The following is a 21,205-nucleotide window of genomic DNA, read 5'->3' on the forward strand; positions in this document are numbered from 1 at the left end:
GTGGAATCTGTATGTCCGGTGTGTGGAATAGCTCGGCAAGCATACACTTTCGTTAACAGAATAACTTCTCTAATTTAGAGGGAAAAAATATTATATTACATAAAATATGTACAACCACATAGAAATTACATCTTCAGGAAACAAATTAAAAAGGCTCAGTTTATCATTAGAAAGTTGGGGATGATAAACCCTAAGAAGCCATTGATTTCGAAAAAGATACACCATCCATCTTAACAAATTTAATGCTTGGAAGACGGATCGATCCACAGTACTTTCTATTGAGTTTAGTCCCACATCGGACTCTCATTTAAGCTTTTGTATGTCACTTCTAGTATTATTCAAAATCTGATGCAAACAAACCATGAAAACAGCAATAAAAAGCAGAAAACAAGTAGAAAAGATATAAAAACTTTAAAAGAAATCACTAATCATTTGAAAAAGAAAAACCTTTCCCTTCAATCCAAAGGAATTTTAAAAGCACAATATAATTAATTTCTGGAGTTCGTATGGTTTATAACACCATTAACTATTAAAACAGTAAAAGACTAAACTACCCCAAATACTTATGACTAAGACCCTAGTTGAAGGTGCCAGCAAGCTTAGTTGGTAAAGTACACGGGTGATCATACTATAGACCTGGGTTCAACTCCCGCCATCACCGAGTTATTGATCTCATTAAAAAAATGCTAACATGCCTAAAAAGGACCCTACTTACTTTAAGTAGGATAACTCACAATACCCTTGATTTTCATTATAAAAAATGCCTCAAATAGCCTTAAAAGTGTTGGAATTTAAATAAAATAAAATATTGAGCCTCCAAACAACACCATATGTGACTAGTAAAGATCTGAGAGTGCACCATCCTCCCTCTGTTGTAAGAAACTCGATACCCATCGAGTTAGAGAGAATAATTCTTCAATGTGAGTTCATATTTGTTCTTCAACTCATTCTCTTCAATCCAGGTATTCTCTGATTGGGGCTTGTCTTTCCATTTCATTAAAAAAATGGCATTGTCCCTTAGTTGTCGTTGATGTACTCGATCTCATTCTTCTTTATTGGAAATACCAGTGTTGTAGGTGAATATCTTCTAGTGGGAATATCTCCATTATAACTAAACAGATCAGATCATCAGATACCAGTATAACTGAAATACTGGTGTAGTCCTTCATTGTGAGGTGGCCTCAAAGGTTTGATCTTACTTTCTTGGGTTTTTTGGGTGTGATGGGTTGTCTCCAAAGGAATGTGTGGGCCATTTTTGAGAGTTGGTCGCAATTGGGCGTGGGACTCTTAGCAGTCGAGGAAATTGTGGAGCCTTGTCTCCTTCGAAGTTTGTTGGGGGTGTTCAATGCAAAAGAGAGGCAAAAATGAGATCATTATGGACACTTTGGGCCTTTTATTCCATTGGAGTTCAGTTTTTATTGAAGCTACATTTATCTGCACTAGCCTTACATCGTTCATTTGCTTCTTTAGTCTTTACTTATCACATGTGATTGGATATCACGTACGTACTCTGCAACAGCTATTGCATCATCACTACACTGGGTAATCATCCAACTTAGATTCATAACTTTTGTCTGACCGTCTGTAGACACTAGAAAATGTAATGAAGTACCCAATTTCTTCCGTAGCATCGACCAATAATTACTCAGGAATCTGGCATCCCGGTCAAAAGTGAGAGTTTTGGATAGGCCATGTAGATGCATCACTTTGTTGAAATATGATGTAGCCCACATGTCACATCCGCAGTCCGTCGACAAGCAATATCGTGAACATTTGAAAAGCATTCCACTATAACAGATATTGAATCATGCCTGTTGCAGTCTTTAGTAACCCAAGAATAAAATCCATGCCAACATCTTCCCAAGGTCCAACTGGAACCGATAATGGCGTAACATCACAATATACTACGATTGCCCTTTGATAGTTTGACATACACAACACCTCTCAACTACCTTGAAGACATTCCTTTGCATTCTTGGCCAACATCATCGATCCTCAGCTCATGAAAAGGTTTTGTCTTGCCCAAAGTGCCCCTCATAATCAGCCACCGTGCAGCTTTCAGTAACCTTTTAACAAAGCGACCTGGTAGGGATGTAAGGCTTCTTCCCTTCAAACAAGAATCCATCATGCAAAAAAATGGTCCTGATGCATCTCCGCCTTGCAAAACTCCCAAGGACAGCTAAAATCCTTTATAGGTTATTGAAATCTTTGCATCCTAATCCTTTATACGTCTGAAACCCACTACTTCAACAGTTATGGGGGTGAGGATGACTTTAAAGAATGTACTCCTAGAGAAAAGCCCACCCACTTGGCATGTCAAGAATTTAACTTCTTGGATCAAAAATATTTTTTAAGACCTTATGTTAATGCCTCTAATATCGAAAAGCCTGCATAATGGCATAATATGTCACATGTGGAATATCATTTCCATGTATCACAAAGCTTTTCACTAAAATAGGCCACTAGATAGCCCTCCTCCAGATATCGATGAGCCATCATACTTGTTGTATTGTATCGTGGGGAATATTATGGTAACTACCATCTTCCATTTATGAATTTATATAAATTGAGCGTCCAAATAAGGTGGACTTTATACGCCCCCTACTCTTTTCTCTCCCAATCTCTCTTCTTCTCTCTTTTCTTCTTTTTATATTTTGTATTAACAATACTCTACTTCGAGTATTTTACCATAGTTTATGCTAAAATAAAGGCTTCCATCCTTTTCATTTCAACAGTACGAAATCCACTGAAAGTAGCCCGTTATTATGAAATTGGTCATTGATGAGATTACGGTGCTGAAATTTTTTATGAATGTCCAATAAAAAGTCGCTAAACCGTGGACATTCCTTGCCTAGATTAGATTACGGGGCATCAATCAAAAAAAAAAAAAAAAATTGCATTGCTCTTTTATGGTTCTATAATGACACCTTTAGTAGAGATTACTTTCCCAAGAGAAATCATATTTTCCGTCAAGAATGAACATTTTCTTACGTTCTCATATAATTCTCCAACTGCAACACTAATAGAACTTGGTTTAAATGGAAAAGATACCCATGAAAGTATTTGAAGCAAGACTCTACAATTCTAGTTAGAGGCTTAAATAATTTCTAATTCTAGTAGGATTTGTTTCTCATTTCTAGTTCTAGTAGGATTTCTATTTTATTTTCACTTTAGGAGTACTATTCCTTATTTAGTTCCTATTTTTGACTAAATTCATTTTTCTTCTTTACGCTATAATTAGAAGTGATTAGAAGTGTCCAAATCTATTTATAATACGATTTAGAAAATTGCTATAAGATTATAGATAGATTAAGAAAGTTATTTTTTAGTATTTTAGAAGGTTTATAAGTTCTTATGATAAAGTTATCTATATAAGGAGCTTCAAAAATGAAGTTCAATAGTTCAAAACATACTATTTCAAAAATGTTTTATCTTTTACTTACTTTCTAGTTCTTTGCTTTATTTTCTTCCAAGCTATTGCTTGTTTATTAATTGAATCTATTGTTTCACACATTTCACTATGTCGAGTGGTATTAGAACTTTTACTAAGATCCACAAAAGATGGTTGGTGAAGATGATTTTGTCAAAAAATCTAATCTAGAAGCTCGATTTGAGATAGTTGAGGCTAGAATTATGACTAAAGTTAGAGTCCCTTGTTCAAAGCATGATTCTCAACATCCTTGAGAAGGAAAAATGTAAGAAAACCCTTGGAGATAAAGACCCCAAGAATTCCCACCATCCCTCCCTCAATTCCCTAAAAATTCAGTACTTAGAATACAAATTAGCGAGATCGAACCTACCAATTTTCAAAACCCTGCCCAAAATTTTAATTATACCAACATCGCACCCTCCCAAATTGCATCACATGTTATCCTAAACCCCCAAATTTATCCTATCCTCCTCCACCACCTCATCAAAACTCTTCCAATAATCCTCTTCCCCAACCCCTCCTAGGTGCTTTGTCAACTAGAATGTCCGTTATGAAAGAAATTCTTCACATGCTAATTTTATCCCGGGTGTTAATTTTCCTCCTTATCTACCTCATCAAACGAGCCATAAGGCAACTGTGGACAAGCTGTACTTTGAAGAAATTGTTAAGAAAAGTATGATTGCATACATTATGCCAAGTTTGTTAACTTGTACGAAAAATGAAATTTGGTGCATATGCATTGACAATTTGACCATTAAAGAAAGTTTGAAGAATGGATATCACTGCAAGTGGATTAGAGAGAGATGAATGAAAAACAATAAGAAAAAAAAAAGGTCTTCAAGAACAACACAAGGACGAGTTCTCATCAAGAACGGGGGCCTGACGTAGGACATCTACAATTCTTCTACTTAAGTCTTAAATAGTTTCTAATTCAAATAAGATTTGTTTCTTATTTCTAATTCTAGTAGGTTTATTGTTACTTTAGGAGTATTATTCCTTATTTGGTTTCTATTTTTGTATAAATTCATTTGTATTCTTTAGGCTATAATTTTTATTTATTTATTTTTATTTTTGATATGAATAAGGTTAGTGGTTAGTAAATGAAGTTGGGTTCAACGGGGTTTGAACCTAGGATGTGGGACCAACACTCCACATGTCTTTAGACTATAATTAGAAGTGTCCAAATTGAGTATTAATAAGTTTAGAAAGTCGCTATTATGGTATAGATAGGTTAGGAAAGTTACTTAGTAAAGTTATCTATATAAGGTGCTTCAAAAATGAAATTCAACAATTCAAAATATATCAATTCAATTATCTTTTCTCTTTTACTTACTTTCTAGCTCTTTGCTTTATTTTCTTCCAAGATATTGCTTGTTTATCAATTCAATCTATTGATTCACACGCTTCTGCTATGTCACTCTTACCAAAGCTAAAAATATTGCCAAAAATGAAATACAAAATTTTCAATATATGGCCTTAGTATATGATTCGTGATACATAGTGAAAGTCTAAATAGCATTCCAATCATACATAAAACCAATCCCTTGTTTTAAAAGTGATCTTCCATTCATCTCCTAAACTGACTTGACTTTGGTGATATTCGATACACATATCTATTTTGGAGAAAATAGTAGCACCATGCAACATGTAAGTAAATCTTTGAGACATGAAATGGGAAAAAGGTACTCAATGGCAATTCAGTTGATGGCCCTATCGATGCACACACGCCATGATCAATCATTCTTAGGCGTTAGCAACACGGGAACAATACACGGACTCATGCTCTCTCGAACCAAACCCTTTTGCAACAATTTACTGACCTGCCCATGTAGTTCTACATATTCTTTTGGGGCCATACAATAGTGCAGTAGGTTCGGTAGTTATTAATTAGGAAACTAGATCAACATGATGTTGAACATCTCACATAGGAGGGAGGTCATTAGGGAGCTCATCTGGCACAACATCACAAAATTCTTCTAGTAAAGACTATACAGGCTCAGGAATGTGATACTTGATTCTCCTTTTGCCTCAAGTGCAAAGATAATTCCAAATGAGGCACTCTTCATCTCAAATCAAGTAAATTCATCTTCTTTGACGATTTATAATAGTCGTATCTTGACAAGGAATGAAAGTAATTTTGCGACCATATTGATTGAGTAATTGCTGAGAAAGTCTCCTCTGCCTTTCCTCGTCAATTACAAAGACTCTCTAGTCTTCGCTCCTAACAAATCTAATTTGACATGTACCTCTCTCTCTCTCTCTCTCTCTCTCTCTCTCTCATTTGCAAGTTTGTAGATATCTTTAAAACCCCATCTTATACCCAACCTAGCGGACAAAATCACTATAGCTCAATGTTTTGCCTAACATGCTATTTACTTTGTTCCTTACATAACACTTACAATTTTCTAAAACATTTCTCAACTTCTAGTATGTACCATGATACTTTTCTTTAATAGCCTTTTGGACTATCAACTCCATCACCAAGTAGTTTTTGTGACTTCCCCCTTTCATAATACAACTAATAAGTTCATCTACTTCTTCACTTTCCTTCCTCTTCATTGGTCTCTAAAATACCCTATGTTTTCTCCTATTAGGTTCCATCACTTAATTATAGGTCGCACAACAATCAAAAAATCCATAATAGATAAACCATAATAGTGCATGGTAGAGGATGCACCATAGAATAATCAACCACTAAAGAAAAAGCATGGAAAGAACAGAAGTGACGACTATGGGAAATAAAATTTACCACTCAACATTCCACTTGAACAATAAAGCCAGCAAAAAGTATGTCACTCTGAATTAGAGGAGAATTCCTCACAAATAATCAGAATCTCCCTTGTGTGCATCTGTGACCATCAAGGAAGCAACCACAGATAAACATCAACCAAACACTTACAAAGTTAAAAGTTAGTATAGAAAAAAACATAAAATTGATGAAGCATTATCTGAGAACTAAAATGACAAGAACATGAAAATAAGGCTGAAGAATCAAGCAAACAAAAATTTACTTCAAATACAATGCTTGTTTTACTCTAAACAAGCTAATTTGACATCTAATTGTCTAAAAAGTCCAATGGTTTTATAAGTATCTCCACTTTCTAAACCATAAACTTAAATATTATCTCATGCATATAAAAAGATGCATTCCATTGTGCCATATGACTCAATCTTGTATAAATAACAAGCATAAAAATCCTACAATTTCCCTCAAAAAGTACCATTGGAGGAAAGCAAGATAATTTCAGAAAAAATCCCACAGCATCACATGAAAGTCAGACTAAGCCATATGTCAGTATTTGTATAGTTTCCAAACCTTTGGGAAACTGGAAGCTCAAGATTTGCCATACTTACCAACATATCCCTGCAAATAAAACAACAATAATCAAATGCCGGACAACTGATTGCAATCAAAATCAAAAGTCAATGGATTCCCTCATATTGTCAATAGAATCCAAACGGCTCACCTCAACAAGTTTTGCAAGTTTAGGTTGGGATAAGGAAAGATATTGGTTAATTGATTCTGTGGAACTTGGTATTTGATGGGGCTGTAATGCGCTAAGGACCTTGTCAACTGCTTTTTTAACTATCATGTTGTGTGCATCCTTGCTCAAATGACCCTCGCGCCAAGATGGTTTGAGCAACTCTTTCACAAACTCCACTAATGAACCACGGAAAAGTTTCAGGGATTTAGATTCCTTGTTGTGTTTAGCCTCATCTGTTGGATGTCTAAGATTATCATCAAGGTCAGGCTTCTCTTCCTTGGACATGGAACTTGTATTTTGTTGGTTAGCCACACTAGTTAGTGTAGGTTCTGCTTCAGCCATGTGATTGTCCAATGCACCACCCCGAGGTTGTTGGTAACAAGAAATCGAATTAACATTTGTCTGATTATGTGAGAAATTCTGGATGGTTGACCCTTGACCAAAAGAAGACTGATGGGACCTAACACCTCCATAAGTTGGTTCAATGCTATCAAGAAGAGGGTCATATTGGCTTCTTGGAGATGATAGAATTGAGGAAATATCAAAAGACGGTCGAAAAGGTACAGATGGCTCCCAATTGTTTGCAGTGGATTGTGTAATGTGTTCAGTGGAGACCACTAGATCACTAGGAACTCTATGTCGAGATAAGTTTTCTTGCTCAGACAGAGAGTAGAATGGAGACGAAGATCTTCTAGGAAGCGAAGAAGATCTAGAAGTATAAAATCCCCAGTCACGGCGCATGGGTGAGATGTCTGTGGATGGAAGAGAAGCATTGAAACTTGAGTTCAAAGAACCACTGAATCGTGGTAAAGTATGAGCATCAGGGATCGTTGATTGATTTTCCAAAGCAAAGGAATTATTGTTGTTTCCATAAATGCTCGACGATATAACTGAGCCACTCGAAAAAAATCTAGATTCGGGAACCAAGCTATTCCTGGATAAAGGATATCCTCTAACAAATTCTTCACTGGTTGATCTCTTACTATCCATGAGTTCAGAATAATGGTTCTGGTTCTCATGAAGCAAAGGAATCCCAAAGGACCGGTTATATTCTTCTCCAATAGAAGACTTCAACTGCAATTCACTAGAAGGGAAATTTGACTTTGATGAAGGATAATTTGAAATTGATGAAGTCAAGGGCTCAGACAAAGAGGAGATTATTTTTTTTTCAGCATCTTGCCTCAAACCTGATACAGGAAAGTGAGCCTATTAGAGACATCACACGATGAAGTGTAAATTGTTCCTGAACACCATATTCCATAAGAGATCTTGAAATACCTGAATCCTCAACGAGTTCAGCTTTTGAACTTGAAACAGCCCTATCTCCCTTGGTATCCACACCATCTTTCTGATGAAGAAACCTACATGCACTCCCCTTGATGCACCAACCTCTAGCAAAAAAATCGCAAATAATTGCAGGTCTTTTGTTTCTGTCCTCTATTTCAGCACCAGGGGACAAACTTCTAGGCCTTAGCTTTAGAGGAATTAGGCTGGAAACCACAATAAATTCAGATTTGTTGGAAACCACTACTTCCAGCGTTACAATAAAAGCAAAACTCAAGTATACAGTGAACCTGTATAACCATACCTTGATGCCCTTAGCTTCACATCCTCCCCTGAGGGCACATCCATTTGCTTGGTTTCTCCATGAGAGTATAGAACTCTATTAGACACATTACAGTCAGAGTTTTCTGTCATTTGGGTCTCAGCCGCAACCTCTTTCTCAGCAAAGCTTGAAGATTGGCAGTTATCAGCACCAATAGAATCACTTTTATTTAAATGGCCTTCATCACTGCCTTTCGTTACAGTTACACATGCCTCAATAGGAGCTTTCATTTCTGGCCAGACTCCAATGCCTTTATTATCAACAAGAGATTCTGAAAACATATTACCTTCAGAAAAAATTACACCTTTACCTGAAATTTGATGCTTAGAGTCCCCATCAATTACATGTGGTTGATCCTTAATTGGTGTTGCTAGTGGCTCACTTGAGCAGTTAAGAGAATCACATTGGCCATCACCATCTTCTATGTCATGGAACTTTGAAGCTAGATTCTCTTCAATCCTTTCCGAGTTCTGGCCCTCATCATTCCCCTCAGACTCAATTTCTTGACTAGAATCTACATGGAAGAATAGGAAAAAAAATTCAGGAAATGAAACAAAATGACATCCTTTATAAGGAAAATGCCTGTAGAAAAACTATACCACAAGCATGACATGTCTTCCATCAAAAAGAAAATGCTGACCTAGGAGAAAAAGCAAGAACCTCATTCTCTTGGACACTTAGAAAGAGTGAGTCTATCTAAATTTGAAATGAATGGATGGATCAACATCTCAACAAATTTGAGATTAAGGACAGCATATATTAAAACGAGATGGGTTGAACAACTAGGTTGACACACTTCAGAGTTTCGTGAAATTTCAGTATGTTTCATCGAAAATTCAAGTTTTGGCCAAGACTCGAGCGACATATTGACTCCAAAACAATGAATGTTTTGCATCAAAGCGAGATTTTAAACCTTGGATGCACCTGTCATATTTCACGAAACCTCAATCCATGTTAGAGCCCACAAGGCCAGCCATATTGAACCAAGAGAATTATCATCCTTTTTTGCACCACCCCACACTACAAAGTAGGGTCCAAGGAATCACTTTCAACAGGGGGGGGGGGGGGGGGGGGGGGGGGGAACTGTAGAAAGAATAGGAGCTTTGTTAAAGATTTCTGTAAGGTTAAACTCGATCTTTTTGTTCAAATCATCTTGCTCTTCCCTTACACTACCTATGTTCTTTGTTCCTCATTGATACAAAGGTGTGTGAACAGCCATTGACTTGATTTAAATGGAAACCTCAGCCACCTCAGCCAATTCCTCTATATGACATGCACTCTCATGTGTAAATGACAATGGCGTGCATGCTCATATGCACAAAGCCTTATTGATGGGGAAATCAAAGCTTGAAGATAGATTTTTTTTTTCTTTTTATTTAGATTTTTGTTTAAGGTTCATGTTTTATTGGTCCATGGTGTTAGTATGATAGTTAAGGGTAGTTTGGTGACTTTATAATGTCTTTTATTTAAGTTTATGAGGGTTGAAATTTTAGGACAGAAAGTTACGAATATTAGGTTTATTCATTTAGTATTTTAGTTTAATTAGGACTCTCAGTTGATTTTCTTCACTTATAGATTGTATTAGGGTTTATTTACGAAGAATAATGAATGAATTAAAAAAAAAGAATTGTTTTCTTGTTTTGAATGTTGGTGCATTCAATGTGATTGATGCCGTGGATATCATTGGGGCGATTCCAAGGTAAATATCATTTTTTTCCTTTAATCTTCTTCTTCAATCCATGTTTTATATATTTTATTTATTTATTTGTGATAGACCAAGAAACCATCAAGAACCCTCTAATCCTTTCAAGAAATCAACTCATAAACTTTGTTTTCTTGATCTTTCAAGTAGTGTTGAATTCTTGATTCTTGAAACTCATGTTATTCTACCCTTAATACTTTCCCATTTTCTTTAATCCTTATTTCATTAATCCCATCTTAAAATCTACTCTATACCCTATTACTTAACCCCAACCAAACACCCTAAACCTTCCCCAAGTCGTAATTTCAAAATGTTGCAATAGGAAAACTTTGTGTTTTACATTTCAACATATAGCCAATTGGGATTTTGGAAACCCTTTTCTTGTTGTCATCCAAATCCTTAACCCAATTCCAAAGCCACCCAAATCAGATTCCTTAGACCCCCAGTTTTCCTCTTCTTCCCTCACCATCTTGCATCACTTATCCACCCACTACCATATGTATTTGAAATTTAGATTGCCCAATAGATTGCCCATACTTGGGCAATCATACAGCATGAACATGTACTTGGAGTTTATTAGGGCCCTTAATAGTATGATACAATCAGTTGGTTATAAAACTTAATAAAACTTTTTTTTTATGAATATAAATGCAATGTTATTCAAAAAGGAAAATAGGGAGGCCGAGAAGACTTCCCATAATAAACATGAAAGCAAATCACAAATCAGTAAGCCATGTTTATGAGGAGGTCCCATTTAAATATAGAAGTCTTCAAATAATACTCCCCTATACATTGTGCATCCTTGACAAAAGAAACATATGCGCCTTGACGTCCAAAATGATGTCATGGATAGATTTATCCTTTCCCTCAAAGATTCTCTAACTCCACTCTTTCCAAATAGATTCAAGTTCTCAATCATTTATGTTTCCTCATTCCCAAGTCATATGATGTCTCCCCACCATTCCAATTCAAGAAGCTTTAAGTCGGCTGCTTGGATATCAAATAGATAACGAGAAACCAGCTCATACGAAATATTCCCACACCATACATCCTCCCAAAATATGACTATTGAATCTAATTCCATACAAAATTTGACCACTCTCTCAATTCAATTCCCTACAAACTACCTGTGGTGGAAAAATCAACCTCCACCTTTTTAGGCATCTTTTCTCCACGTTTCCTTTTATGTCCTCTATTAGGGTTCCATCAAGATCTTTCCTTTTGGACTCCCTGACGATTGTTTTCCCCTTTGGATGAGATAACAATTTTTTCCCTTGATTTTTCCCCAATATTCATGATTTATCTGTTATTCCATGTGTGGCTCTCAACCACTGCTCTAGACGAAGGCTTTTTTTGCTGCCCCTTACTGCTTTTGGAGTCCCTGGCCTTCATCTTGAAGGCGACTTTGGAATCCTTTTATTGGTCTTACTTCAGGGTTTGACCTACAGATATCCTGAGAGCACCTCTCAAAACCATTTCCATTGTATTACCTCTAGAAACACAACCCTAGACGATCAGATGGCTATTCCTAGGTGCGAAATTATGCCTACACACTAACTTTTCCATGAAGCATCCTCCACAGGCAGTTCTACTCTATCATATCATAGAAAATTATTGCACAAACTAGTTTTACTCTTAATCATTGAACTTGGGATGGAGGACATCAAAATATAGTAAACATGTACGTTTTCCATGCAAAAATAAGCACTACTCTTCCCCTATTGAAAAATATCAAACCTTCCCATGCGGCTACCTTCCGATCTATCCTTTACCCAAATAGATCTCATATTACTTCATATATATGCTTTACCCCAATGGGGATGCCAAAGTAGGTGATTGGGAGTTGACCACTCCACAACCCAAGTCCTGCGTAAAAGCCTCAAAGCCAACATTCTCCCAAAAAAAAAAATTTCTTTTTTTTAATAGCCAAACCAAGTACCTATTTTAAACTAACACAAAATTCCCCTCAAATATCTCATCTAATCATATAATGTGTGAAAAAATAGAAACACCACACTACAAATTGGAGGTGGGAGAAATTTGAACCTCCATCCCTCGTTCAAAAACTATATATTTCCTCTGGCACAACTCCTCACATCATTGATGATCATAGGTGGAGAAAACCACAAGTTTCCTTGCGGATTGGTGATAGCTACGAAGGCAATTTGAAGACCCCCCGTGCAAAATCTTTTGAAGACTCCATATTAGAGGGTGCATGTGGGCTACGTTTGGACTTGTTAGATGCATTAAAATGGCCAACACAAGGCCATAATGTTAGAAATGCTTAAGATTTATTTAATTTTCTGATTGGGGCTTTTATTTTGGACTTATGTTTATGCTTTTAGGCTTATTTGCAAGTTTTATTAGCCCATGTTCTTAGTACAAATGTCTGGCGGTAGCTTGGTAACTTTGTATGTCTTTTTTATTTAGTTTACTTGAAAATTTAGGTGAGTAACCCAGAAACACAAGGGTAGAGTCTACAAACTGAAGACGTGAGATCAACATATCACTTAAACCAACACAAAAACTCAAAGGATCCACATTCTCTATCACTTTCGCCAACATCCACCCCAAAGCTTCCACCACCACTATAAAAAGGAAAGGAGACAAAAGGTCCCCTTGCCTCAAAAACTTACGAAAAAAATCCTACGAAGACCCGCTAATCAAAATAAAATGTAATGAGTGAATACGCATTCATGATCCATCTAATCCATCTAGCCCCAAAACCTATACAACGCAATAAATACTTCTAAACATTCCAATTTACATGGTCATGAGCCTTTTCCAAGTCGATCTTACTACTAACCCAGGTTTCTTCGTTTTCCTTCTTGAGTCTAAGCACTTGTTAACAATAAAGACCATATCCAAAGTCGGCCTAACACTGAAAAAACCACTTTGAGTTGGCCCAATAATACTTTGCATCATTGTTTTCATTCTGGATGCCAGCAATTCAGAGAGAATCTTGTGCATCGAGCTCACCAAGCTAATTGACCTCAAAACTGAGATCTCATTCCCGGACTTCTTCGGAATTAAAATCACAAAAGTGCAATTTGACACAAAATCCTAACTGGTTGTTGCATCCTTGAACCAACCACACCAAACAAAGAACAGGAAAAGGCATCATCCAAAGAAAATTTGACCCAAGATGAAACAACCCCATAAGAAATCAATAACTGAAAATGATGAAATCCCCTCTACTTTTCTCGTTGCACCCATTACTGAGCAGGGAAGCTATGAGGATGGAAACCTACAAAACTCCGAAAGAGGGAAAGCTCCATTTGAACAACAGAGTTGTACGCAAGGAGACTAAAGATGTCGTCCCTCCTCCAAACACCTCCTAAGCAACTGCATACTTCAATGTATGCAACCTCAAAAGGTTTTGAAATCACGAATTTTTATAAGGCCTAAGGGTGGCAAAAGGGGCCCAAGATATAGCAGGCTTAAGACAATTTGGGCCTTAGAGATACCCACGCAAGAACTTAGCCTAATGAACCGGCAGTTCAAATTTTCTTAACAGCAATAGGCCTCCAAAGGTGGGCCTATAACACAATCCACAACTAGCAAGCTCAAAATGCTGACAGAAGTCAAAAAGGAATCCTAAGAGTTTGACATGTGAGTAAACTCTCTAGAATCATCCAACTTGAACGAGTCAAACCTTGGTTCTGATTCCTGATGCGAGACCCGAGACCTAACATCATCCCTTACTCACTAGAAGGCATGTGTTAAGTGTGTGGCTAGTTGTCTCTGTTTTAATCATTCTGCCCCAAATGCATCACAATCATATTGATCAACATATGCAACGAGAACACGTCCCTACCTCACCCAAATACCTCTCTTCGTTCAAAATAATTTGAATTGCACCGACGAGACCTAATTCCACCAGGCCTCCATTGATATGTCCAACACCTTAATCAAGGACTGCAACTTGAGCAGGCAAAACGCGAACCCACTAGATTGAACATGACCTTGGGTTAGGTCTGGGCACAGCTAGATAGGATTCGGCCTCAGGTTCAGGCAACAACAAAAAATTCCCAACTCAAATCAGGTTGGGTGTGAGCACAAGTATTGGCCAACCTGATTTGCCCGAACCGAACTTAATATGATTATAATTTAACAATATTGTTTATCTTAGTTTCTTTCACACTCATAATTCATATTTCAATATGTATGCTTTTGTTTATCTATATATAAAGACTAATATGTTATTATTTTCATTAGATAAATAATTGCTTTGTTATTAATACTTTGTTTTAAGGGTATTTTTTATTGCACATGGAAAATAGGGTGAAAAATCAATTTCCATAGAAAATGACATTTTTTATGTGTTTGATTACATTTTTCCATGGAAAGTCATTTTCCACCCACATCCAAAAGTCTAACAATCATCCCCAAATTAAAATCCTAACTCATCTCTTTTTCTTCCCCGCCACCACCACCATCACACTAAACCTCATCATCGTCGTTGCCAACCACCTTCTCTCTCTCTCCTTCTTATTCTTCTTCTTCCCTCACCTCCGCCACCGCCACCACATCCTCCACTCCCTTCCCTCATCTTCTTCTTCCTCCTCTTTCTTTCTTTCTTCTTCTCTTTTTTTTCCCTATTATTTTTTCATATTAACATCAAACAATGGATTCAATTTTTCCATCCTAGTCATTTTTCCACTATCATTTTTCCATGGATTTTAATTTTCCATGCAATCAACACACATCGTAAGTGTAATTCTCTATTGTCATACAATGATTATATTACAACTTTAAATGTTTTTCTTTCTTGAAAATTACGATTATTAATATAAAAAAAATGATTATTTTAGTTAATCTTATTATTTTTCTTCCCTTTAAATTTGCTTATAATTTTATGTATATAAGCTTCTGAAAGACATTTTTAGGAAAAATAATTGCAAATTTTAAGTTCTTTTACACACCACTTATCTTTATAAACCCTTACCAATACTAAATTACTAGTATTAATGAGGAATGAATTAACTCGACCAACCCGACTTAGCTAGGGTTCAAGTTGAGCATTTCATGCCCGAGGTCAGGTTGGGCAAGAAAAGGGTTGGTGTTTGTCAAGTTTGGGTTGGGCGCGGGTTGATCCCCAACCCACCCAAGTTGCAGCCCCCTACTTTCATCCTCTTACGAGCCTACCACTTTGTCCTCCTTTGCTAAAGTTTTACCATCATACTCCAATAGCTTCCCAACAACAGCCTTACCACCATCAACATCCGAAATATCTTCCCGCAATCCAACCTCGACTGAAACTTGGTAGAGAAATTTCGAAGAAGCCTCCTCCTCAATAGCTAGACTTAATGCAAAAAAAGAAAACCTTCAAACCACACAGAAGTCGCTAGGAACTCCATCCACTCTGATCCTAGCAAATAATCTCCCAACTTTTTGTGGAAGGATCCACTTCCAAAAGCCCACCCACTTGGGCCCCAATCACTTGGAACACCTGAGGAACCCACAGGTGAAACAACCCCCCCTCAATCTGCAACCAATAGGGCCTTTCTCTCAATAATCCAGTCCAACACCCCCCCCCCCCCCCCCCCCAAACGGTTGACACAAGCAAACCAGGGTTTCAAAGATACAGAGCACTATTGAACATTGGTTACAAATTCTCCTCAAAGTAGCAGCAGAATTTGATGAATAAATGCATCTATTCTTGCCCCAAGGTATGAACTTCCCCTTTGACAGACTATACATAATCATATTCAAAGAATATTGAACCAAGCTAAGATCATCCAATAAAGAAGAAGCTTCGCACACTACTACCCAATGCCAAATCCCGAAAACCTCTGTCATAGATGATCCACCCTTGCCCCTTTTTTGATCTGTTTTTTTTTAATAGTTGGGATTTATTTTATTGGATCAATTTTAGGCAGTGCTTCTTTTAGCATTGAGGCCACAGACAAGCTTTCCGTCATCTCCTTAGCCTCTATAAGGCCTCTCAATGCTACCGTTAACTCCTTCCAACCATTGCCTCCATCCCATTTAGGAATGATTAGAGGTGGGTCTCATTGGTGTCTCCCACCACTAAAAAAACACCATTCCATGAGGTAAATTTTGACCACAAAGCCTTCGTCAATGAGCTTGCTTCATCCAAAGCCTTGCAAAACCAGGCAGCCTCATCACGGGATAGAAGCAGAGATACAGCCCACTCCCTTCCTTTCTCAAAAACTTCGAAAAACTTATTCTCAACCAATAGAATCTTCAACTCAAAGAGCTTTCTCTCCACTTGCAGCAACGTCATTTTTCTTGATTCGCATCTATCAAATATCGTTAGTTCTAGCTTCCTTCAAAAGCATATGTTTCTCATATTTCCTATTCTAAGTACTCCTACCTCAAAACCCTCATCTCCGTATTTGCCATCCAACATGATGCATTCTTTAAATCCTTAGTCAACATGACATAGGTGTCTCTGAGCATTTTCGATGGAAAAGAAGATAATAGTAAATCCCAAAGTGATCTCAAGATATGATTGCTAGCAAAAAGTCAAAGAGGAATGCTTCCTCACCAACTTTAAGTGTTGAACAAGCATTCCAATCGGCTATAAATATAGAATAGTGCTTGAGGCCACCATTTTACAAGATTTTGATCTCAAACAGGGCAGACAACAGTTCAAAGATTTGGCTACTTACTTCACAAGACTACAATTCTACAACTACCACCACAACCACAAGCTCAAGAGTCAAGAATACAAATCTACTTCTATTACTAGGACTTGAGCTTAAACTACTACAAGCTCAAGCACCAAAAAATGAATCAATAGTCAAGGCTCAAGGGTACATCATCTTCATTCTTCAAGTCTACAAGTACAAGCTCAAGAAATCAATAAGCTTGGGCTTGAAATATTTATATAATAATATTTATTGTCCCTTTTTTTATAAAGGAAGATTTATTTACTATTTTATTTAGAGCTCAGAAGAAGACAATGATGAAGCTAAAGAATCATCAGATGAGGATGAATAAGGGTGAGACTCAATGAAGAATAAATAAAAAAGATAGAGTGTACGCCGAATAAGGTGATGATTCAAATGACAAGGTGGTGGATATGTGCCCACAATGGGTTAGGGATGAGTGTCTTAACTGTTAAGTGTGACTGGTATACCTTACCTTTATCAATAAAGATTGTAATTTGTAATTTTTTTATAATTAATAAAGCTTTGTTTTTTCTCAGCTTTTTAGTTTATGCATTATTCGCTTCTTTCATAATTGTTAAATTTGCAAATCTAATAAATTAAATTCAAATTTGGAACAAAATTTAACAAGTGTATTTCTCTAGGTGTGTGGTAATCATTACATATCTTTTCTTTCTTTCTTTTTTTCCAATGTCAGTAGTCACATCGCAAATGTGCATAGGATATGCTGGTTGCATACCATTGCATGAGCCATTTCAAAACATTGGGTATGATATGATTTATGTTGTGGTGGACCGACTATCTAAGTATGCCCACTTTATGGCTTTAGCAGATCCTTATTATACCAGCTCAGTTGCATTGGCCTTCATTAACAAGATTTTTTTTTTTTAGATAGATATTGACAATATGTTTTTAAATTACACAGTATGCCCTAAGCTTGTCAATAGGTACCCAATTACCCAATTACTTGATATATCCTAAACCGAATAGTCAGTTTTGGGTCTACCATTATGGCTCCGAGCATTTTTGGGTCTGGTTCTAGATAGCCATCTTAAGGAACTGATAAGAATCGGGTAACCGATCATTTTCGGGTCCAATTCTGGATAGCTATCTTAAGGACCCGATAAGTATCTGGTCTCCTTCGAGGACCCAATGGGTATTCGATGGATACACAACTAATGAATTTATAACATTCATAATATAATTAGTAGTCTAATTAAATACTAATAAAGAGATATCTTGAAGTAAATGTACTTGAACTAAAATTAAAATACAAAAAGAATGTAATGCCTTTAATTATATTTCTCACTGAGCAGGGGCGGATTTACAGTAGGGGCTATGGGGAGCACTTGCCCCCACAAGAATTGTCAAAGTCTATGGATTAGTGAGCTATTGTGACAGATTATTAGTGGCGGATAAAAAAATCTGCCACTGTTGCCCCCACAATTTTTTTTACTCTTAGTTTCCCCCCACAACTATTTTTTTTTTCACTCTTAGTTGTCCCCAAGTAAATTTTTCTACTCTTGGTTGCCCCCACATGGGCAAAATCCTGGCTCTACCCCTATGTATGAGCGTTTATTCATTTTTCACATTTTTATAAAATTCCAACAACAAATAAATCTTTCATTCCATAATTTATTCTCAAAAGTTTGATTTTCTTGAAGAATTCATTGTTGATCTTAACTTTCAATTGAGGAATTACAAATTAAATTATTACATTTATAATAATTGTCCATTTTATCCAATACTAATCTTTTTTTGTTTCCTCATATAAAAAGATATTATCTATGTTAACGGGTGCCCGACGAGTACCCGATGGATATCGGGTATTTTTAAGGTCGATTCTGGTTCCAAGGATCTCATACCTAGTACTAAGTTATAAGAACTGGAACCAAGATTTTATTCAGGTTTCGATTCCGAGTATATGTGGGACCAACCCAGAACCGACCCGTTGACACCCCCAATATGCCTTCTTCAATCATGAGTGATTGTGATCTTTTCTTCCTCAATATGTTTTGTTAGGGACAATTGTAGAAATTGCAAGGTACTCAATTGAATAAGAGCACAACTTATCATCCCCAAACCGACAAACTAATGAAGGTTGTCAAACGTACCTTGGAAACTAATTAGTGTTGCTTTATTGGGCTGAAACCAACTTAATGGGTAGACTAATTATCTTGGGCAGAGTGGTAAGATAACATATCTCCTCATGAATCTACAAAACCATTGCCTTATGAAGCCGAATATCATGGCAAACTTTTATTTCTCCTATTCAGTTTTTTAGTTTGAGTAGAACTTTGCTTCTTTTATTTTGGTTAGATTAGCATGCAACTCTTTTATTTCTTTCTTAATTTGAGTAGGTTTCTATCTTTTATATAATAATGGACAGACTTTGCAAATCTTCTCTGTTTTTTTCTGATTTTAACTTCTTTTTTAAGAAATTACTGTTCTAGCTAATGACACTAACATGATCCAATTTTGGGGGAAAATATGTTTCGGTTATGATTTGCATGCATCTTTACTAGACAGATCTCAACAATGACAATAGAGATTCTCACCATATAGTTTCTATTAAATCAAATCAATCATCAAGCACAAAACTCTTCCGAATTTCGATAGATATCAAAATCAAGACAACAGAGATTGACAAAAATATTGAAATTAAAATGATACAAAAGAAGATCAAAACAGAACAATCTACATATCTCAGATATATACATAAAAAAAAAACACAAAATCAACCCAAAAAAAAAAAGTTTCGAAATTTATACAACTAACCATTGGGATCATCGTTTGTGGCTTCTGATGGAACAGAATCTGATGAATCTGCACTTTTTTCTTCATCATCATTTTCTTCTTGTAGTTCTTCTTCTTCTTCTGGTTCTTCTTCTTCTTCTTCTTCTACGTCATCTTCATTGCTGATGTCAGGTTCAGAATCTGAACCTTTGATGGAGGGTTCCATGTCTTCTTCAGAGGCGGCGGAAGACATTGTTCCTCTCTCTCTCTCTCTCTCTCTCTCACAGAGGGGCAATCTCAAGAAAAATGATCCCTAGGAAAGAAAACAATGGCCTATGGCCTTAAGCTTTCTCCCTCTATATATCTAGCTTCCTAACAAAGTGAGCTAAATTAAACATATGAATCCATTATCTAAGTTTTGCAAGGATGATGATATCACCACATCATTATATATTGAATTCACACCATAAGACTTAATAATTAAAATCATTCACCATAATTGCATAAATGTTAGATTCAAGAAAATTTTAATTTTTAATATAGATATATATATATATATATATATATATATATATATATAAAATAAAATCATCTATGTTGTGAATTCCTATCATAAATTTATAATGGTGCGATATTATTGTCGTCCAATAATAAGATGCCAAAACATAAAGCAACTAGTTATTGAATGCCGATCACAAGTCGTTCATTTCATCCCAACGACAAAAAGAATGTTTTTTTTCTAATTTTTAAATTCCTACTGAATATTAATTTTTTTAAATTTTAGTTACTTTCTTGATCAAACGTTATGCTAATTAGAACTCCGCGGTTTGTCATTACTTCCAAAAAAAATTGAAGATGAAAACACAGAGGAAGATGATTCTAAGAAAATCTCTCTCTCTCTCTCTCTTCATAGATACTAGAGTTTGCCTATCTCTACAGCAAATGCATCCTCTTTGAGGTTAAGAGGTAAAAGAGGAAAAATAATAAAGTTCATGGGAGATTCTGCGGATCTCCCACTCTTCAAAATATGTGTTATAATAAATACAAATAATAATCAACATCAATTTTCTTTTCTGGTGAAGCTTCTCAGTTTTAGTTGTCTTTTCTGGTGATGCTTCTAAGTTTTCGATTGTAATCTTCAATCACCTTAATATTAAAGGACATCAATGTGGTACCGCCAAGGAGCCTCCAACATTAAGTTAGTGCTCGATATAAGTTGTAAAGTAAGAAGAAGAAAATAAGATTTAGTTTTGTATGGCTTGTGCCTTGGGGCTTCAGTAAGAGAAGCCTCCTATTTATAAATTGGACTCATTAAATAAGGTAGTAAACTTAATTGTAACCACTCACTCATGTTCTCTAGCATCTATGGTAGTAAAAGATCATGATGTTTTGATGATAATGAAAATACACTTCTCATTAGAGTTTAAAACGGGTCTGATATGAGTGTGTCCATATCCATATCCAGATTCATATCTGACTCAGATCATACTAGTTAAGACCATATCTGAATAATTTTATTTTTATTAAAACCATATGCGAATTCAATACGATCGAATTTATTGATTTGAGTCGGTCGGGTTGGATAATGTCAAACTGTTTAAGATTATG

The 21,205-nt window shown here is 36.1% G+C and overlaps 1 protein-coding gene across 4 annotated transcripts; it reads right to left on the minus strand.

Annotated features, from left to right (window-relative positions):
- Positions 1 to 73: 73 nt before the first annotated feature.
- Positions 74 to 19,983, minus strand: LOC147387616 (protein FRIGIDA-ESSENTIAL 1-like). Of its 4 annotated transcripts, XR_015171096.1 has the most exons (7): positions 19,640 to 19,983; positions 8,504 to 9,035; positions 8,194 to 8,405; positions 6,898 to 8,102; positions 6,747 to 6,794; positions 6,180 to 6,279; positions 74 to 345 (listed from the first exon to the last, which is right to left on the minus strand). XR_015171096.1 is itself a non-coding variant. In XM_086420026.1 (6 exons), exons 1-5 carry the CDS (start codon positions 19,848 to 19,850, stop codon positions 6,765 to 6,767), a joined length of 2,190 nt encoding a protein of 729 aa, XP_086276152.1. In that variant the 5' UTR covers positions 19,851 to 19,983; the 3' UTR covers positions 74 to 6,279; positions 6,747 to 6,764. The 4 variants fall into 4 exon arrangements, 3 of the variants coding, with proteins under 3 accessions (XP_086276152.1, XP_086276153.1, XP_086276151.1); XM_086420026.1 differs by having other exon boundaries at positions 74 to 6,279; XM_086420027.1 differs by lacking the exons at positions 74 to 345; positions 6,180 to 6,279 and having other exon boundaries at positions 6,542 to 6,794; positions 8,504 to 8,753; positions 8,832 to 9,035.
- Between the last annotated feature and the right edge of the window lie 1,222 nt (positions 19,984 to 21,205).

Source organism: Akebia trifoliata, chromosome 13, assembly GCF_017979445.1.
Source record: "Akebia trifoliata isolate Shusen 1 chromosome 13, ASM1797944v1, whole genome shotgun sequence".
NCBI lineage: Eukaryota > Viridiplantae > Streptophyta > Magnoliopsida > Ranunculales > Lardizabalaceae > Akebia > Akebia trifoliata.